General features: G+C 42.8%; 1 protein-coding gene across 1 annotated transcript; it reads right to left on the bottom strand.

The window, feature by feature from the left end:
* Nucleotides 1-392: 392 nt before the first annotated feature.
* Nucleotides 393-18,985, bottom strand: DDX3X (DEAD-box helicase 3 X-linked). The gene is made up of 17 exons (XM_042788369.1): nt 18,814-18,985; nt 16,424-16,481; nt 15,341-15,391; nt 9,960-10,083; nt 8,643-8,783; nt 8,460-8,559; nt 7,755-7,890; nt 7,243-7,328; nt 6,504-6,602; nt 6,268-6,428; nt 5,919-6,063; nt 5,674-5,818; nt 5,170-5,351; nt 4,962-5,079; nt 4,365-4,521; nt 3,262-3,389; nt 393-2,916 (listed from the first exon to the last, which is right to left on the bottom strand). Exons 1-17 carry the CDS (start codon nt 18,856-18,858, stop codon nt 2,834-2,836), a joined length of 1,959 nt encoding a protein of 652 aa, XP_042644303.1. The 5' UTR covers nt 18,859-18,985; the 3' UTR covers nt 393-2,833.
* Nucleotides 18,986-20,136: the final 1,151 nt, after the last annotated feature.

The raw sequence follows: 20,136 nt of genomic DNA, 5'->3' as shown, positions 1-20,136 counted from the left end.
GTCCTTAACATCAGATGGCTGAGGAATCAAGTCTTGAGTGCAAGTTCAGTAAATTAATAGTTACAGCCAAACTGGGTACTCTAAAAAAAAAAAAAAAAACACAAAAACCAACCAAACAAAAAAACAACCCCACCCAAAACTAAAGTGGCTGTCTCCTCTGTCCCACATCTGCTTTCTTAGTGTCTCTAGGTAATTTCACAAGTATCCAGCACTGGGGGCACAGGTTAGTTTAAGGTTGCTACAGCTCTAGCCTTAAGCATAGCTGCCATTTGTAAGCACACCGCTATGTACCACACTAGATGCACCTGCTTCCAGAGTTGCACGTGAATGAGACTGCTTGGGCTACAGATCTTATAAACCAGAAGAGTGACGCTTCACAAATGAATAGACTGTGCAGTTCAACTTTTTTATTTTAATAAAATCAAGAATATGCACAGCACATGCAGTGCTAGCATCTAAACTAATACAATAAGCAATTCTAAACCTACAGTGACTTGAAGTTCAATTTTCACATTCAGCAAGTTTAAATCCATTCTTGCATATTGTTTTGAATCCTTGTATCTGAACTGAAAATATTGCTGGCTGATAAAACTTGCTAAAATGCACAAGTCACTGATTATGCCAATACAACAAAGATAACCACATGTTTGAGGATTGCAATGTGCCAGACATTCACTGAAAAAAAAAAAACACACAACTAAACAAAACTCACGCAACAAACATCTGAGATTCTGGACACTTCACATCAGTGTTTAGAAGTGTTTCATTAATATCTTAAGACAAGTGTATCAAAACCTTGGCATGTTTAATTTTAAGTTGCCAATTTTTGTTTTACTATCAGAAAGTTATGGCTACACTGCCAATGCCGGGTCTGCTTAATTTGACTTAAGAGTTTAATATGACTTAAACATTAAAAGCTCACACTACCCCGAAATATATAATTTCACGCATACGGTGACATTCAACATTCAAGTGCCAGTGTTTTTGTACTGTCTTTTGGTCAAGTTTCTTTAAACTTTCAAAGAATCACTTTTAGGCTTACAAAAATAAATATTTGTCAAAAATGTTCAATAAATATTACACAAAACTAGCAGCAAAAAGTATCTAGAAATCTGTCGTGTGCAAATAGTTTTCTTCCCAGCTATCATTCCCATGGTCCCAAATAAGTTTTAGAATCTATTTCCTTCTCCTTAAACAAGCTGCGTTCAATCTCCAAGAGACAAAATAAGATTGGAAGTTAAGGACACGCACACAAGACATATATAAAATTCTCTGAATGTGCAATAAAAGAAGTATTTTGTAAAAAGTTATGGGCAAAATGTACAAGGGCCTAAACCTAGACTTGAAATAGCACCATAACAAATGACCTCAATACTGTCAAGTGCACCTACTTAATAAAAGTTTTAGAACAAGGCACAATACACTTGAAAAAATCTATTGCACTTTAGGAGATTTTTGCCATTTTCCTATGCCACTGTAGATTAGTTGTTAACTGCTCTGGCCACAGAGTTAGCACAGAAATTCCAAGTGGCAGAGGCATTTTTCTGGTGGACAATAGTTATCTTTGGCCAGATTTAGCATAAACAGACTATAAATACAATGGAAACCTATGCAACTAAAACTGACTAAAACTGCACTTTAATAGCAGAATTGAAACCTTGTGCAGTTTATGTACATTTCCAACCTCTGTGATCTCAGGTTTGTTTGTTACTCTTCTGGAGCCATTTTACAAAGTCTACAGTAAGCCAGTTTAACATCTCCACGCAGCTTGAACAGAGTAATGTGAATCTGCATTAAAATAAAGCCTGCTGCATAATTCTTCCTGTTCATACCCTCTTGACCAAAAAACATCAACACTAGCATGCGTTATTAGACCAAAAATTCAGTCAGGCCCTTAAGGAGGACCAATCACTGCCATGGTCAGCCATTCTACCATTTCAATTTCATATGGCAGGCATTTTTAAAAAGTCTAAATAGATGAATTCTCCTAAAAACTATTTCAAGTTATCAGACCTTTAAACATTCCCTGTAATGTTCTGCCCACATTTGGCTAGCTCACATTAATGATCTGCCTAAATATTGAAAAAGGAATTGCTGTATTTACTTGCATTAACTTCAAAAACAGTGCTTTTAATGTATGCATGTATCCATACATCATCTCATCATGACTGGAATGGCTTATTAAAGGCTATCAGGTTCTAAGTACCTATCCAGGATAGAGTGAGCAAATCAGAACTTTAACTTAGTACAGTTTTGCCACATTAGAAACTAATTGCATTGATATGCTTCAAGATGTTTTATTTTTCAAATCTGCAGATACCAAAAGCCCTAATGCAGGCTACCGCATAAGTTTTTCTTTGTAATATTATGGATGAATCAGTGATTCCTGTTTAAGTTGTATCACACCTGTGTGCCAAGGTTTGATTTTAGCCCAAGTTCAGTAATTTTTATTTTGTCAAAACAATTGATATCTTGAGCATTACTGAGCCAACAGGACATCAAAATAAAAGTTGTCTAAAGTTAAAGGCACAGTACATTAACAAACAAATGATCCTCAGTCACAAAATTATAAATGCAGTTTCTGGGTGGGGATGGGTGGGAGGGGAGTTAATCCTGACTACAGCAATAGAGTCTTCAAAACCACCTTCAAGATAGGGCTACTTGTTCCTTTGTTTCCATCTTGTGACCTTGAGCTCCCTTAAAAAAAATTTCAGTGGAGAATCACAGCTGGTAATGTACTGCGAGTTCTTGAAGCTACACAAGGTATAGTCTGGCTAAGTTACATGTGGTTTCCATATTAGCTTGTTTGGTAGGGTATCTGCTGCAAGCAGATTCAGTTGCCCCACCAGTCAACCCCCTGGGAGTTATAGTTTCCTCCATATCCATCACTGTTGTAGAAGCCTCCATAACCACCACCTATGAAAGGCAAGAGAAAGCGATGCTTAATTAACCTGCTGTACACTTGTGCCTTCACAAGAAAACAGCCCGGGACACAGACAAGGGATCTATTGTCTGTTAAAGGAAACCCCACCCAGAAGTGCTATCAAATGCACACATTCAACTAAAATGCTGGAAAGACAGGCAGCCAACTAACCAAAGACAGGTAACTTGCGCTAGCCTGGATCCAAGGAGGATGCCAAGACTTCTCATAGCAAGCACCAGCTGTCCTCATTTAAAGCATTACCTCCAGCAGTTTTACTACAGCAAGCATTTTAGATCTGGTTTTATATTTGCCAACATCGCCTGTCCAGTTTTACTTACCTCCAAATCCTCTGCTGCCACTTCCTCCGCTGCGGCTGCTGGTTGAACGACTGCTACTAAAGCTACTGCTGCCAGAACCACTACTTGTTCGATAGTCTCTGGCACCAAATCCACCACTGAACCTACTGCTGTATAAAGGAAGAAAACAAACATTTGAGTAAAGTCAGTGGTATTTTAAGCACTGCAGACACTGAGATTCACGTTCTAAATTTCTTCAGTTCTCGTCACCAGATACAGCCAGCCAACAAACAGTACAAGCATCAAGTTCAGCACACTTTATAAGCATCCCAAATGCTATCTGGAAACGGCATTCAACATGGCAAAGGAAAATTCAAGCCAGGTCATGTAACTTATGTTACGCCAAGAATTATTTTCTCAGGTCCTGGCAAGATCTGTTTCAGTGCAACCTCTGCTCCACAGAATTTCCAAACCTATCTTAGTGCTCAAGGGATGCGTTTATGACCACCTCTCACACTGTAGAAAAGGACCACCATTTTACAAGCCTACTTTCAAAGGGAAAAAAAAAAAAAAAAAGAAAAAAAAAAGAAAAAACCCACCACCACACACAACTGGAATTCACGTGGTTGCATCATCTTAACTATATTAAAAGGGCTGTTTCTCCTCCCACCCTTTTAAACCATTAGGCACAGCACTGTATTGACAGCTTAAAGCATTTTAGGTTTCCATAGCAAAACTATTTTACAAGCCACCTCACACCTGCAGTCTAACTCTCATACCTTTCCTGTTTTATGTCAGGAGGTATGCGTTACCTTCTCCCTGAATAGCAAATAACTGCTGAAGGTACATCTGACACATGCAGGTATGCATTTCTGCCAAGAGTTTTGTAACTGCTTTCAGAGTCCTGAAGCCATTTCTGCTAGACATCACTGCCTCAGCTATATCTAGTTGTCTGCTTAAGAGAAGTCTTACGGGTTAATTGCCTTAAAAAGATAGAACAAAACCAGAGACCAAGCTGTCACCTTCTAATGGACCTCATTCAGTTTATACTATACTGGTTTGTATTCCTCTATTTTCAGACTGAAAAAAGTGTCACAGAACTACCTCTCACTATGGATTAAGTATGCCACAGTTGTGACCATTACCTCTTAGATCGGCCGCGGCTGCCACCTCCTTTGTGATGCTGTTCATAAGCCATGTTTTCCAGCCAAGATGGTACTTCTTGCTTAGCCTCAACAAGAAGATCAAGCAAGTCCTTGGTGATGTTTATGTTCCTCTCATTGAAGAACGAGGTGGCAAGACCTGAAGTAAACATTCAGTTTTAGCCCCACACAGAGCAAGTACACTACACACTTAAACCCCTTCCACACTCCACTTGAGCAGCTGTGGCAAGTACTGTATCAAGATTCCTTATAGCCAAACTTGAGAACACTAGAATTATCTGAAGAGAAAGCCACTTAAGACCATTATTCCACCACAGCTAGTCCCAAAAACCCTGGCTATTTACTGACAGACACAGAAGATACCAAGCTTCCAGGTGGTATCAGAGCTTTTTAATAGTAACAAAAGCACTAGCTAAAGGAGCTGGTTACTTTCCACATCGGTCAGGCAGCAACGACCAGCTTCTGGTCACAGAAGGCAGCACACAGGCTTCTCAAGTAGTTAGTTGCAATTTGCTTAGTCAATACTACTACACCTATCAACTGAGGTATTAAGTAATGAAAAATCTAGATCGTACTTACCAAGGTTTCCTACTCGGCCTGTACGACCAATACGATGTACATACTCCTCAATGTCACTTGGTAAGTCAAAGTTTATGACGTGCTTTACATTTGAGATATCCAGCCCTCTTGCTGCTACCTAGTGGTTAAAGGATTCAGTAAGATCTTAGTAAAATTCCACCTGCCAAGTAATACGATTACTGGCTCAATCTTCACAGATTTCACTTACTGCTGTGGCAACAAGAATTGGGCTCTTGCCAGAACGGAACTGATGCAGTGCTTCCTCTCTGTCTCTTTGAGAGCGATCTCCGTGTATACTTGTACAGGCATATCCTTCATGGTACAAGAAGTCCTCAAGAGCGTCAGCACCCTTTTTAGTTTCCACAAACACCAGAGTCAATGAATCCTTGCCTAGCAATAATTAAAAGCATAGGTTAGCAGATGAAAAGATGAACAGAAATACTTGGCTCCACCTCTTGTTAAAAGGCAGTTTCAGTTTTCTGCTCTTGTTTATTCTGTGTTTACTCAATGTCTGAAGACACTGGAGACCTTCCTCCCCATTTTATATCAGCAGAAGAGCTTACATCAACTCAATACTGACATTTAGCCAGTCCAATACAGTCACTACACTTTAAGGACATTCACCTAATCAATAGAAGATCTTGTTACTTGAGTAATTAGTTTTGTGTCATCTGAATTTTGCCTTATTTGCTCATCTGAAACCCGTCTTTACCTGTGGCATTTAGCAGGTCAAGCAGAAACGAACGTTTGTCTGACTCTTCCACCCATACTACTTTCTGTGTAATATTCTCAGATGTAGAACCTACTCTGCCAACAGCCAGAAAGATATATTCATCAAGGAAGTCACGAGCAAGCATCTAAAAAAATAAAGAAAAAAATAAATCATTGTGTTTTCCCCCTGTAGAGATGGAGTTTGCCCCTATGACCTGTTAAAATATTTGAACTTTTGTAAAGTACCTGGATTTCCTTGGGGAAAGTAGCACTGAACATCATGGTATGACGAACCCCCTTTGGTGGCATAGTATCTTGTTCAACAATGCGACGAATTTGAGGCTCAAACCCCATATCAAGCATTCTGTCAGCTTCATCAAGCACTAGATACCTAAATAGTAATAAAAAAGGTTGCTCTTCAGAGACATTTTCTTTAAGCTGTAACCCAGAACAGGTACCAGAGCACAAGTTCTCATCTATATGTTTACAGATGGAAAACCAGAACTTAAGTGTCATTAACTCTAGATCTCACATGAAAAAAAGGTAGTTTCTAGTTGCGGAGTCATTCACATATGGACAAGAATATTTCACTTACTTGCAGAAATCCAGTCCGATCTTTCCCCTCTCCATCATATCAACCAGTCGTCCTGGAGTTGCTACAAGCAAGTGACATCCACGTTCCAAGTCACGTATCTGCTGACCAATGTCTGCACCACCGTATACAACACAGGGACGAACTCTGGAACGGTATGCAAACTATAAAACAAAGTAAATTAGCGCTAAGAAAAACTATACTTAAGCTATTTTATAATGATGAACTCCTAGATATACCTTTCTGGCTTCCTCATAGATCTGCACAGCCAATTCTCTAGTGGGAGCCAAGACCAGCGAGATTGGATATTGCTTACGGCGCCCGTATCTTCCATTCTCCTGAAGAAAAAAACCACACCCATACTTGGAATGAGTACCCCAATTATGAGAGGAATTAAAACAGCTACTATAGGCAATACTGAAGATGGGTCACCAAGTTTGTCTTAACAAGAAAGAAAAGGAACGGCTGAGCGCCAACTTATTTTAAGCACTGCATCGAAGTAAGACTGCCCTACTACAGTACCCAAGATTCAGCTGTTGATTAATGTTTACAGCAACATAGCTGCACAAGCTTGGTGTGTACCACCTGTGTTGTGTTTCATAACTTAAGCAAGAGAGAAGTAATAGCTATAAAATCTGTTACTTCCTATCTTAAGGTCACTACAACATAGGCATGTGTGACCAAGTAGCTTTTTTGTAGCAAGGAAAGCATCTTTAAAGCTTACACAACAACAAAAGCAATCTTTTCTCTAGACAGTTACACAGATCTGCTCTTTAAGTAGGAAAACAAACGTTCCACAGCCTGTATTTTTAAAGGGAAATAGCTAAAGTAGCCTGCAACTCGAGAAGCTTGCCTAATATACTCAAAATAATTACGACATTTAAGACCAGTCATTGTTTTCTGTAGCAGCCATCAGCATATGGGGCAAAAATACTCACTGATCATAGTTTTCCCAAGACTGGGTATTTAAATACTTGCCTTCATAGCTCTCAAGGCATCACCAGGGCCATCTGCATAGATCTGGCTCAATATTGGTAGAAGAAATGCAGCTGTTTTCCCAGATCCTATTAAGATACAATTCAGTTATTATTAATAGTTATTTTCACAGCTACAGCACTAATCCTGTATCACTAGCATACTCCCAGTAACATCTGCACCAGCATACAGATACCACCTATGCCGCTGGAGTGTACTCCTTAGCCAGCAGGGGTTATCTACAAGAGACTTGCCACTCAGCACCACAAAACCCTGAAGTGAATACGATTTAATTCATGAACATTTCTCAGGACACATGCAGTAAATCCAGTCAAGCCACATCTAAAGCAGCTGCAAGACTCTACAGTTAATTAATTTCCAACACTGCATCTATTTCAGTATACGACTCTGAACAGAAAGTTGTATTCCTCAAGCTGCAGGCAAGAGGTCTGTAAGGTAGTGCAAGACCCTACTCCTATCAAAAGAGACTAGGTAGTAACAAGTTACTAACTTACCTGTCTGAGCACAGGCCATCAAGTCCCTCTTTTCTTTAATAATAGGTATTGCATGTTTCTGGACTGGAGTAGGACGGGTGTAGCGTGTGAGCTCAATGTTTCCCATAATAATTTCTCCCATGTCAACATCACTGAACTGCAAAATATTTAGAACGAGTAAGATGGGGATCATTTCCTTCAGCCACCATGGAACACATCATTTAGTTTGTCTTCATTTGTAAAGTAGCTTTTATTTTCATCTCTTCCCACGGAACTTGCCTAATAAATTTACAGATACTCAGAAGCTAGTTCTCAAGAACCTGCTATCTACTTAGTCCAGTCACATTAAGTGATTATTAAAAGGCCAGCCAAGCCTGCAGTGCAGACTACACTAGCATATTACGCTTAGCACAACACAATGCCTATGCTTAAGCAGTTCTAACAAACCAGCACCTCCAAGCACTTCCACTTCTTTACACGTTTACTGTTTAAAGACAAATCACCGTTACAAGTGTTAACTGAACAAGCTTAGCTTACACAACTTCGCCCATGTCTTAGTTCACCATATGCAACCCTCATCTGCAACAGCTTAGCTGTGTTTCCTGTCCTCCCTGAACTTAAGACAGCATAACAAAGTTCCACACGCAAAATAGTCATTAGATACATCAGCAAACCAAAGGAAAAAAAAAAAAAAAAAAAACCACACAAAACAAGAAACACACTTACGCTTTCAATATGTGGAGGACAGTTGCTGCCTGTTGCTTCAACAGGAATGTCATCGTATTTCTCAAAGTTAATGCCAGTATTGCTTCCTGAAAAAAGCTCTCTAAAAACAGAAGAGAAAGTATTTTACTTGCTAGATCTATCAACTGACCCTGTCGTGTGAATTTATACTGTTCCACTACTTACTGTTCCAGACGTTCACTTGGGGGAAGAGGCTTTGACCAGTCATCTTCATCTGATTTGTCAGACCAGCGGCTATTCCCACCACGGTCAAATCTGCCAAAGCCACTCCTATCATAGTCGCCACCTCTTCCACGCTCTTCATATCTAAACATAGCAAGAATATCAGGCCACTATTCCTGGGCAACAGGATTTTTTGACATGCAACATTAAAGCGATAGTAATCTAACAGTATTTGCTCTGTGTATTACATATACAACTGTGTAACAATTCAAAGTCAGACTATCTGTACTTGCTTCCTGACCTACGAACTGAACTGAGTTTAGTCCCCGTCAGCAGATTAGGCCATGTTATTCTGTCACAGACAGGGGAGTTTGCATGATTTCACAGCCAAGTTCAACATACTGAACCGTGCATCAAAATTTTTGTTTGGTTAAGTGTAAAAAGTGTAAAGAACCAGTCATATGCTAGTAGAGCTGCAATTCAAGTTGCTCAGCCTTTGTCATTTGTTTGTAGGGAACTTCACTTAAACTGCTTAGAAAACATTGTTTGGTAGCATGCTTCATTTTACATAAATCTCTCCCACATCCAGACAAAACCCTGTCAAGTGCTCTAATTTGTTCCTTTATTCCCCCACCACACGTGACCAAACTGAATACCTCAATTACATGTCATGTTATTTTATAAAGAGGGAGCTCACCTGTATTACTGACTTGGAAAGAAGGTGGAAGAAGTCCTTACCTCAACTGCTTAGTTTTTGGTCTGGTAAATCATGTTTGAGAAAACTCTGGATACAGGACTAGCGTCAGCTTTACTAGTCGATAAAGGTCACTCTCACCATACTTGTGCATACAACGCATGATGTGTGTAAGACTGATCAAGTAAGGTAGAGAACCTGCAAGAGTCTCACCCAGTTTTATTAACTACAGGTTTTAAACAAGTTAAAAAAAGTTTAAAAAATTAAGAAAAATAAAAATCCATTTGTTTGTTTATGTGCTCCCAACAGATCGTCATGATTTTTCTGGAAGTAGCCACCCATCTAGGACTTTTTTGGTGAAATTGTTAAGTCAGCAAGTCATTACAGCTGCAGTGAGTGGCTGGTGATGGACTAGAGGGCACATTTTTCAACACATACAAGTTTCCCATCCTTTAACTCAAGTAGCTTTAAAAGCAAAGTTCTCTCACTATCTCCTCCCCTCCCAGGTTCCTCCTACCTTATGTTGTTCACACCTAGCCCTCTAATTTTAACATCAAGATTACAGGTCCACTACTAGAACTGAGACAGACTTCATATATGCACCACCCAGACAAATAAGTACTTGCCTTCCTCCTCTCGATCCATTTCCACGGTCAAAGAAACTTGATTTTGCTCCACGGTCAGACCGTGCACCAAAGCTGCTGTATGCATCCTTGTCTCTGCTAGAACTCCAGCCGCCACTATCAAAACCTAGTAGAGAAAGATATTTTAGCCATACAGTACATGGTCTAGGCTTTTACAAGAAGAAAAAAAAGTTCTGCCCAGTAAGCCTTCACTGAAAGGTCTACAGGATTTAAAAGGCAGGCAGTCTTTCAGAAATGGAAAATGTACAGATATGAAGGCTTATTCAAATAAGGATTAAGCATTTCTCACTGCCTATCAGAACCTGCTGAAACACCTCCACTCATATACAAGCATGTTATTTTTTAAAAACACTGCACTTGCCTTAGTGCTAATATTTAAGTTGCCTACCCTGAAAAGACAAGTATCAAAAGAAACATTTAAACACCAAGACTTGCCAAGCCTAATCTACGTTACATCTCCAACACAAATCCTTGACAATGCATTTAATTTTTGTGAGGTTAACAAAGCCTCTGGTGGAGATCAATAAATGGTATTAGCCCTCACATTAGAAATCTATACAGCAGTTAGAATGTTTTGTCATCCTGCAAGTACACCAAGCAATCTGATCTACACAGACTAAAACAAATTAACAGCACCATGCACAAATAACGCAATTCTTTGCAACGAATTACCACATTGAATTTTTCCACAGCACTTTTTACACCTACCTACAGAAGGTGGCTACTTAGGTACATTAACTCCAGTTAGAATAGAAAGTACAATCAGTTTGCTAACACCATGAAGTAAAAAGTCTTGTTTTTATTCATCTATCAAGAGTATGGAGGTAGGCAGAGAGCATTAAACAGTGTTCTGGTATTACACTTATTTGGTACTAGACTAAGAACTCAAATTCTGGTTCAGCATTCCAACCTTTGCAAATTCTGGCAGAGAGTAAGTAAAATAATTCAACAGACAAACAAATAATGTCACTCCTATTAATAAGCATGCTTCTTGCCAGCTCCACAGCACAAAAAAAAAAAGTCAAGACCTATGCACCAGACAATAAAAGCAACCACAAAACAGAATTACTCCAAAGAAAGGGGCTGGTTCTAGATCCTCTCTCTAAAAAATGCTTTGCTATAACAATTACCCTATCCTGTTAGATATTCTCTGGAGACTGTCATTCTCCTTCCCCTACACTTTAAAGAAATTCTACTCCCCAGAATCCAGACATGTGCTAGTCACAAGGGAACTCTGAAAGTATGATAACTATAACTCATTTGGTCTAGCTAACTGAAGCAGACAGCAAAAATAATCCATGTATGAAGTTTATTAGCACACAACATCATGGAATACTTCAAGACCTCCGAAGTGCTTTAAGAACTTTAGCCTTTAAGGATAAATTAACTTCACACAGAGAGACTGCTGACAGAAGACCACAAATACCATAACCACTTCACTAACGCACGAGAAACTTATTCATAGCTTGTTTGACAGCATCTAAATCCAGATGAGTGTAAGTACATTCAAATTACACTAAAAATACTGGGATACACCACCCCGTTAAGAGATCTAACAGCAGTGGTACTGACAGAGCAATCCTCAGGAAGGGATAGATGTAGTTTCTCATTAATAAAAAAACTGGGCTGACTCTGTACTACACCAAGATCTTCCACCAAATCTGGAGAGTTACAGAAAGGAGTAAAAATTTTATACTCCGAATAGCATACAAAGTAAGCTTACTCATCTAGCTTGTTACTGCACTAGCTTCTGAGCTGATACCCTGCCATATTTTTTTTTAAGGTAGTGAAGCAACTTCTAGAACAAGTCTTTAAACAAATACATACATACACATCCTGCTTGACAATTAGGGCCATTAATTCCACTTTGTTTAGTATTCCTAAATTGATTTTACTTGTGGATCAACATAGAACAACAACAGAGATCCAGGCTACACAAGTCCATTCTAAGGAACCAGCTAGCAGAAGACATCATCTTTATTTAGAACACATGGCAAATTAAAATCAAAAGCAAATGCACTGAGACAACCCGTAACAGGCCATATATTGACTTCTCTGAAGTGAAGAAAATGATCATGAGACCATGAAAGAATCATCAAGAAATTCCTTGAAAATAAAGGCTTTTTTTTTTTTTCAAGTAAAAACCTGTATAGATTTTATCCAGTACATATTTCTCAACAAATGAGCTAAGGTTGGCTTTCAGTAAGTTAATGAACATATATCAATGAGCAATTTTATAGTTCCTGTGCCTATGAAGAATGGTAGAATTGTCAATGCTTCTCCTCAATCAGCATTTTAATTCCCATTTTCTAATGCTTTAACACCAATGGTTGTTAGCTTACTTGAAAAGCTGCCATATGCAGCAGCAATCACCAGTTTTTTAAAGATGGGAAAAATATTCATAATTATAGAACCCTTCAGATTGGAGAAGACCCTTAAGGCAAGTTCTAACACCTACTCCTTGATCTATTATAGATCAGGTTAGACTTTAAATATCCAAGAGCAACTTCCAAGAATTTTAACAAGAAAATGACATAACAAGTTTTAGTGTTATCAAGTGAAGCTCATGGAAGCAAAACACTTTCAACCAGGCAGCCTACCTACTGACGTCCATATACTGTAGCTGCAACAGCTGAAAAACAACTGCCATCAAGTAACAAACAGACCAATTTTTATTTTCATGTATGCTCTGATTTCCTGTGGTTCTGTACTGTCTTGTTCCCATGAATAAAGGCAAAAAATTTCTATTATGACAGGGACAGATCTGCAAGTATGTGGAAAGAATAAGCTGAAAAAGCACTGTAGGAGTTTTAAACAAAAATACTCTAGATCCCTTCACATGCTTCCTCTGTCAACACCTACTGAAATCATGAAGATGCTCAGCTCTTCCTGAACACAAACAATGGCTATTTTTAAAGTATTAAGTCCACTGCCTTAAGCAATTTCTTACTTAGCTGCAAGTGAGCCTGTTGTGCAACCTTAACAGTGTCTATGAATTACTATACTGTCATCAGCTACAGAGGAAAGTGAGAACCGCAAGCTAGGAACTATACACTATTTGTTTCTAGAGCATGTCTAAGGGAACAACACACAGGAGAAACAAATAGTTGTTTCAAGTTTCTGAATGCAGTAATAACTAATCAACACTTTCACAGAAGTCCGTAAGGTCATGACATGAGAGCAAGACAATTCTACTGGATTACTGAAATACAGACCAAGCAGTTTAACTGAACTTAGCAATAAAAATTTTAGCAGCTTACTGTACTTGTAAGGCTGCATGAAGAGTTTTGCTGCATGGTCAAGTATCACTATTATCCAACGTCTCTTTCCCCTGTTGCTTGCTAATGTCTACAGCTTGAAAGATCTGTTGCTAAAGATTCAAAGGAGCAGCCAATACACAGTACAGCTTCAACGCAGGTATAGAAGCAGTCCTTAGTTGTAAATAACAAAAGCAAAAATTACTTTTATGAAAGTACAACTGTGTAACAGAGTTTAAATCATCTTATAAATAGCTCAGCTTTACATCACTATACTGATGATATCCACTTCACTTCTTAGTAAGGGGCCTGAACTGGAATCATAGCTTTTCCACTTAGCCATCATGAACCTTGTCACAGGGAGCCATGAGGAGTTTAGTGACACTGTACTCAGCTTTAAAGGAAGTTTTGGAACATTAGGTTGACCAAGGAAAGTTGGTAGCCTATATCCTATTAATTGAACAAGCCATGTATCAAGCTTAAGTTTCATGACTTGTTTACCTTTTTGCAAGGTGAATCTCGAAGCTCCCAGAAAAGACACACATGATCACACGTATGTTGCTATGTTTGAATTCTGGTCTTGCAGACAGTGACAGTCCTATACATAACAGGTTAGGATATGAACTCGGGATTAAGACTAAAGTATCCTTCCATATCCAATATCCCCCAAAATTAAACTGCAGTTTGGTACAAATTACCGTATGGGGAAAGGAGATCTACAAACAGCAAATGCCCACAAGCCAACTTGAAGTTGTTTCCTGCTCTTGAGAAACCTGCACATTCCTGTGAGGTTTTGTTAGTCCATTTCTTGAAAGACTGTTCACATTTGATATTAAGCTGCCAATCACATAAAGAACATTAAGCTGACAACCAATCCCTCTACTTTCCCCAAACCATTCAGCTCTGGTAACAGGCTGTTCATCATTTGGTGCTTTATGCCATGCTTTTAGATGGTAAAAACAAAACAGAACAAAAATGAAAAAGGCAAAACACCACAAAAATCATCACTAGCTTAGACACATGTAAAGGCAAGACAAAACCAGACTGATCTGTTTCGCCAAATGGCATAGAACTGGAATGGAGCATTTTTCATCCAGTCAAATTTAAAATTACATAACTCCAGGAGTAATATGAGGTATCAGCATTTATTTCAACATTCTCCTCCCACCCACTCCTAAGGAAAGGAGTCCTCTTGCAGTACTGAAAAGAGAATCTTTTGAAGTCCATGGCTTTAGGTACAGATGAGATACAAGTCCTCCCATATTACAGAACTTCAATTCCCTAAGTTGTAGCATAGCAGAAAGTATTTTAGCTTCTACATTCCAGTATTTCAATATATGTTAGAGGAAATGTTTCTCTTCTATCTATACAAGTCATTTAGCCATGAAGACAATGCATGCTGAAGCATCTGCAATCTTTATACCTTACAACTAAAGGTCATGATTTACTCCACTGAAGCACTCCACTAATTTTTTTTCTTAACATGTTTTGCTTAGAAAATCAAGTGCAACACACAAAGGCCATTTCTCAGCATAAACCCCCATAGTAAACATATGATCAACATCAATCATGTTATTTCATGTTTCATTCACTAGCATCCTGCATTTCCTCCTGTAAGTACTCCTGTGGACTTCCATAAAAAGTGCAGGAAGCTAAACATGGACAACGTCTGTTTTGTTTCTCAAGCTCCCCAGTTAAAAGTTGTGTAAAACATCCATTTGCAGAGTGAAACTGCCAGTTGTTCATAGTAACCAGTTGTTTAATAGAAGTTCCACATTACAGTCACTAGCAGAAAGAGGTACTCCCAAAACCCATTAAAATTGATACTCAAGATTACAGAGGTACTTAAGATGGGAAACTTCATCTTGTAATGGCTTAATGAAACATGGAAGATATTTTGCCAGTCTGAACTTGAGCTTAGAACGTAACCTGATGAACCAAGAAAGGCACACTAGAAGTACACAGTTAAGTTTCAGTGTTTTGCACAGAACAGTTGAGCAGTAATCACCTTTAACAATACTGTCAAAGCCTGTAACAGTCTTTTCCTAGAGATTCAGGAGGCTAACAACCAGTTACAACTGTTGCCAGTGTATTTCTGATACATACCCTGTTTTGAAGCTTCCCTGTTCCGCAAGTGAGGAGGAATATATCGGCCTTCTAAAGGACAAAAGAAAGATAGCGTTACAAGACTGAGGCATTAGCACCTTTTGAGGTACTTGTCTTTCCAACAACAGCTTTTGGTTAGAAAAAAGTTGTGTGCCTCCAAGTTTTAAGGTCTCTTACAGAATCTTTAAACAATAGTCCTTTAATACAGTGCTTAACATCCTTCTCTCAGAGGGCCAAGGCAGAAAAGGTACTCATTTAGGCAGCTGCTTTTAAGGCACAGATGTCTTCCTATCTCTTTGACCAAGTCACACACATCCTTTATGGATGCTGCAGCGTGTGTTGAAAGCCTGTCTTCCTAGATCTCACTGAAGCTTAACCTGGCGCCAGATATCTGAAGCTTAAGATTTTCACTGTCATTCAAGTACTGGCACTCACAGTATTATTACTACCAGCACTTTTCCTTCCCCTTAAATTCAACCATCCCCATCCGCTCATCTCAGATCAAACCAGAAGCCACACGTAATTGCCTCTGAATAGCATTCTTCATTTACAATCCAGAAGCATCTGTCTGCTAAGCAACATGAATCAGAATGCACCAGGCACAAGCTGAATGTGAATTCCTGAAAGATTCCCCCCTCTTAACATACTTAAGCCTTGCATGGCAGAGAATGTAGCTTCTACTGAACGAATTAGGATTAGTACACTTAACTACTAAAAGTTTTATCTTCAAACATTCCAGCTCTAGCTGTATGCTTTGAGAAGACAGATCACTACATTACTACTACAATCAGCAGCCTCACTTGTTTGACAAGAGGCAAAAAAAAAAAAAAAAAAAGAGAAAGAATTGGAAGACTAAGTTCTCTCTAGTTAAGTACTTGAGAATTTTTACAAATGCCATACCCCTGCTAAATTACGTGCTCCTATCTAAACTATATAGCATTTTCAAAGTAGGCATAACTATCAATCTCCTTAATTTCCTCATCAGCCTGTAAATCTTGGTTTCATAAATTAATTTTCACAGCTACCAAACTCTTATTTCTACAACTGTGTGTCTGTTAAGCTTGAGAACTTGCATGTACTTACTGCTTGAAGAGCTTCCTTCACTCTGAGAGTCTGAGGAATTCAAGTCTAGACCAGAAAACTGGAAGAAATAAAAATATGTATCAGCATGTTACATCATGAATTTATGCTAATATACGAAAAGCCCTTTTACTTATCAAGAGAAAGCAGTGTTTCAACAAGTTACTGCTGCAAAGAAATTTGTTTATAGTATCACTTACATCTCCGATGAAGGAGAAAAAGCAAAATCATAGTAAGCACTCAAGGCTATATCATCTTCAAGTGTCTTCATATCCACCAACTAACACATACTCTCCTTGCCTTGCTGCCAGTGTGGGGTCTTACACCCACCAAATATTTTTTAGGTCTGAAGAGACTACAGTTCCAATTATATCAATTCAGTTGTGCACTTGTGGAGACTCAGTTATTTCTTCACACTGCATCAACACAACTAAGAAATAGTCTATGTTTGACACAGCTACTGTTCAAAAAACATCAGATGACTTCTTCCTAAAATTATTTCTTTTAGCAAATACAATTTTCGGTTTGCTTTTCTAAAGTTTCATCTGCAGCATTCAGTCTCACAGTAAAGCCTACCAAAAGGTGTTTCAGTTCAGGCAATACTAGTTGTGCATGCTGTCATTCAGAACATTCAGATTCTTGAAACATCCTCACATGGAAGGCCTTCTTACCCTCTTTAAAGCTAGTACTTAAAAGCTGATCTCCTTTAGTCGATTCAAACATCAACAGAAGACTAAAGAATGATTCTTATTTGAAGAGTAAACAAAAACAAAGACTCTACTAGGTAAAAGTGGCTGTCCCGGGGCAATCAACACCAGTGATGCATAGATTTCCTCGCACTGAACCCCCCCACTGTCCGCACCGTGGGGGCAACACTTGCCAAAATCTGATCTCGGAGATGGCGCAGCGACCAAGGCCGGCGCGGCCGCCATCTCAGTGCGGCGGTGCAGCCGGCACTGCGGGTTGGGATTTTCGGCGCAGCAGGGAGCAGCCGCAGCCGCCCAGATAATCCGGCACCCGTCACGTGCTATCTCGGGGGGGGGGGGGGGGGGGGGGGGGGGGGGGAAGAAGGGGGGGTGAGTACCGGCTCCCTGACCTACTTCGCCGAGGACTCCAGAGCAGCGGCCGCCCGAAGCCTATACTAGCCGCCGAGGACTAGCGCTGCCCTGCCACGCCAGTTGCCCGCCCTGGGTCTGGCTACAACATGAGGGCCTCTTCCCGGCGCCCGCCCGCCCCCCCCATCCCCCTCTTCTCCGGGGATTAGATAACGATCTATCCCCTCCACATTGGGCAGGGGCCTGCGCCGGACTCCGCCCAGCAAAGGAACGGGGCGGGGGGGGGGGGGGGGGAAGTGGAAGACGTAGAGAGCAGGAGGGAAGAAGTGGGAGAAAAAAAAGGCGGGGGGGGTGGGGGGAGGAACAACAACATCGCGGGCCCGGGAGCCGCCCGGGCACATGCCGGCTGGGGCGCTCCTCGTCCAGGCCCAACTGCGCCACCGGGGCCCACCGGCACCGGAGGAAAGAGCGGGAACGGCCGCTGCCGCCGGGCTGTGCTGACGCAGCTCGAACAAAGGCACCGCCAGCGCCCCCTCCCCCAGCCCCCTCCCCGGGGAAGGGGGCGCCAGCACAAAGCGCCTTCCTTCCTTCCCCCCCCCCCCCCCCAAGCCTCGCCCCGTCAGAGGCACAATGGCCGCCATTTATCGTGTCTTTCTCCCTGCCCCCCTTCCCCCGGGCTCCCTCCTCCTCCTCCTGCTCCCCTCCCTTCCCCCCCCTCGGCGCGGAGCCGTTCCCTGCCGCTGCCACCAGGGGTCCCGGCCGCCAGCATTACCATCGCCGCTCGCCGCCACACAAAAGCCGGGCCTGGAGCGTGGCGAGGAGGCCGCGGGGGCAGGCGCGGGATCCCGGTTCGGCCGGCAGCGGCAGTCCCTTCCTTCCCGCGCCGCCCGCCGTGTGTCCGTCCGTGTGTGTGTCCCCCCCCCCCCTCCCCTCCCCCCCCAAAGGCGACGGAGCGTCCTCGCGGGAGGAAACCCGGCGCGGAGCCGCCGCACGACGGAAACTGCGCAACAACCGAATACGCCACAAACGGGCCGCGGTGGGGGGGGGGGGGGTGTTGGAAGGGCGGGGTTGCCGGCCAAAAAAAAAAAAAAAAAACCAAACAAAAACGCGGGGGTGGCGGGGGGAAAGGAGAGAAATCACGACGCAACTGTTGGGGACTGGGGTCCAAAACAAGTCCCACGCTTGGAATCTCGACTGTCCCTTCCGCCATCCCTGCCCCAAGCACTCAGGGAGTCCTCCGCGCCTCTCCCCCCCGCCCCGGTCGCCGCCGCCCTCTGGTTAACGGAGCGGCTTGCCGCCGCTTCCCTCCCCCACCGCATTCCAGGGCCCGTCCCTCACCTGCTGGTCTAGACTGAGGGCATTTTCCACCGCCACATGACTCATAACGAGAGATCGTCTCGGGGTGTCCCGCTCCGCCTCGAGAAATTCAGATTCGCCGGGCTGGGGCCTCGCCGCTACTGCCGCTCGTCCACCGCGAATCGCTTTCCTGACTGAGCCCCCCCGCGCCTCGGCCCTGGCATTTATATAGTCCCCGCCCCCCCGCCGGCGGCGCACGCTGACTTCAGCGCGCACGCTACCGCCCCTGCCCGAGCGCTCCCTTCCCCCCGCCCAGCGCTATCGCGAGAGGAGCCGACGGCGACGCGCCGGACCGGACCGGCGAGGGATATCGCGAGACCTTGGGCAGGCCCCCGCCGCTCAGCCCTGGGTGACGGGCGACCCGGAGGTGTCGCGAGACTTCGGGCGCCGGGGCCCGCGCGGACCCCGCTGGGTCTCCCGGGTTTCGCGGGAGATACCGCGAGGTTTCCCCGCGGCGGCCCGGCACTTCCCCCGCTGCTCCGCAGGGGAAGAACGGCCACGAGGTCTCGCGAGATCACGACATTTCTTCCCCCCCCCCCCCCCGGGCCGCCCGCTCCTTTTGTTCGGCAGCCTCGCGAGAGCACCCCGCGTCGCGCGCGCGGCTGAGATGTCTCTAGAAGGAGTCGAATTCTAGGTCACGTGGGTGTCCCGGCCGGCGCCCGCCGCCATCTTGTGCGCTTCCCCACCACCACCTGCAGCTCAGTGGCGCAGGTCCTAATGGAGGCGCGGCGAGGCCGCGGCGCCGGGCCCGAGCGCAGCGAGCTAAGGAGGGGGGCGCGAGCAATGGCGCGCTGTGGGGCCCGCCCAGCTCCAGTGTCAGTTAGAGCAGGAACTGGGACTCCTGGTCAGCAGGCTGCTTCACCCCACGTACACCCAGAGGCCCCTACGTGGTGCCTTTGCAGGTCAGGAACTGGGGCTCCTTGCCTTTACAGGCCTCACTGTGCATCCTGGCATTAGTTTCTGCACGCTTCCTGAGAGGTTCTGTCGCCTCGCCTTTCCTTTGCCCAGCAGCCCCTGCTCTGGACCATCACTGCTCAGCTGCCCTTAACACAGATGCAGACACATTTAAGATACAGCTCTGGCCATTCCTACAGGGCTATGAAATGATCCACTCTGCCAACTGTCCAGTGGCACATCACTGAGCCGCTCACCCCAACACACTAGTGGTGGTGGTGAACACTAGTTACTACAGTCATTCATCATTTTCCCAAAAGCTGCCTTTAACCATCAGATCTACCGAGATGCCAGAGGTCATCCTTAATTTCCCCCTCTAGTAACAAGTTTTACCAAGCTATCCCATCATAT

Source organism: Tyto alba, unplaced genomic scaffold, assembly GCF_018691265.1.
Source record: "Tyto alba isolate M040663 unplaced genomic scaffold, T.alba_DEE_v4.0 Super-Scaffold_14, whole genome shotgun sequence".
Taxonomy (NCBI): Eukaryota; Metazoa; Chordata; class Aves; order Strigiformes; family Tytonidae; genus Tyto; species Tyto alba.
The sequence above is the reverse complement of the archived record's forward strand: the minus strand, read 5'-3'. Positions and strand labels throughout refer to the sequence as shown.

Bases quoted from the DNA above. Each gene is read 5' to 3' on its own strand.
- DDX3X (XM_042788369.1), bottom strand. From the start codon at position 18,858: ATGAGTCATGTGGCGGTGGAAAATGCCCTCAGTCTAGACCAGCAG. The intron at 6,064-6,267 runs GTAAGTGAAATA...ATTACTATTTAG, and splicing joins ATCGGACTGGATTTCTGCAA to GTATCTAGTGCTTGATGAAG. The intron at 5,352-5,673 runs GTAAAGACGGGT...AATTATTGCTAG, and splicing joins TGACCTGCTAAATGCCACAG to GCAAGGATTCATTGACTCTG.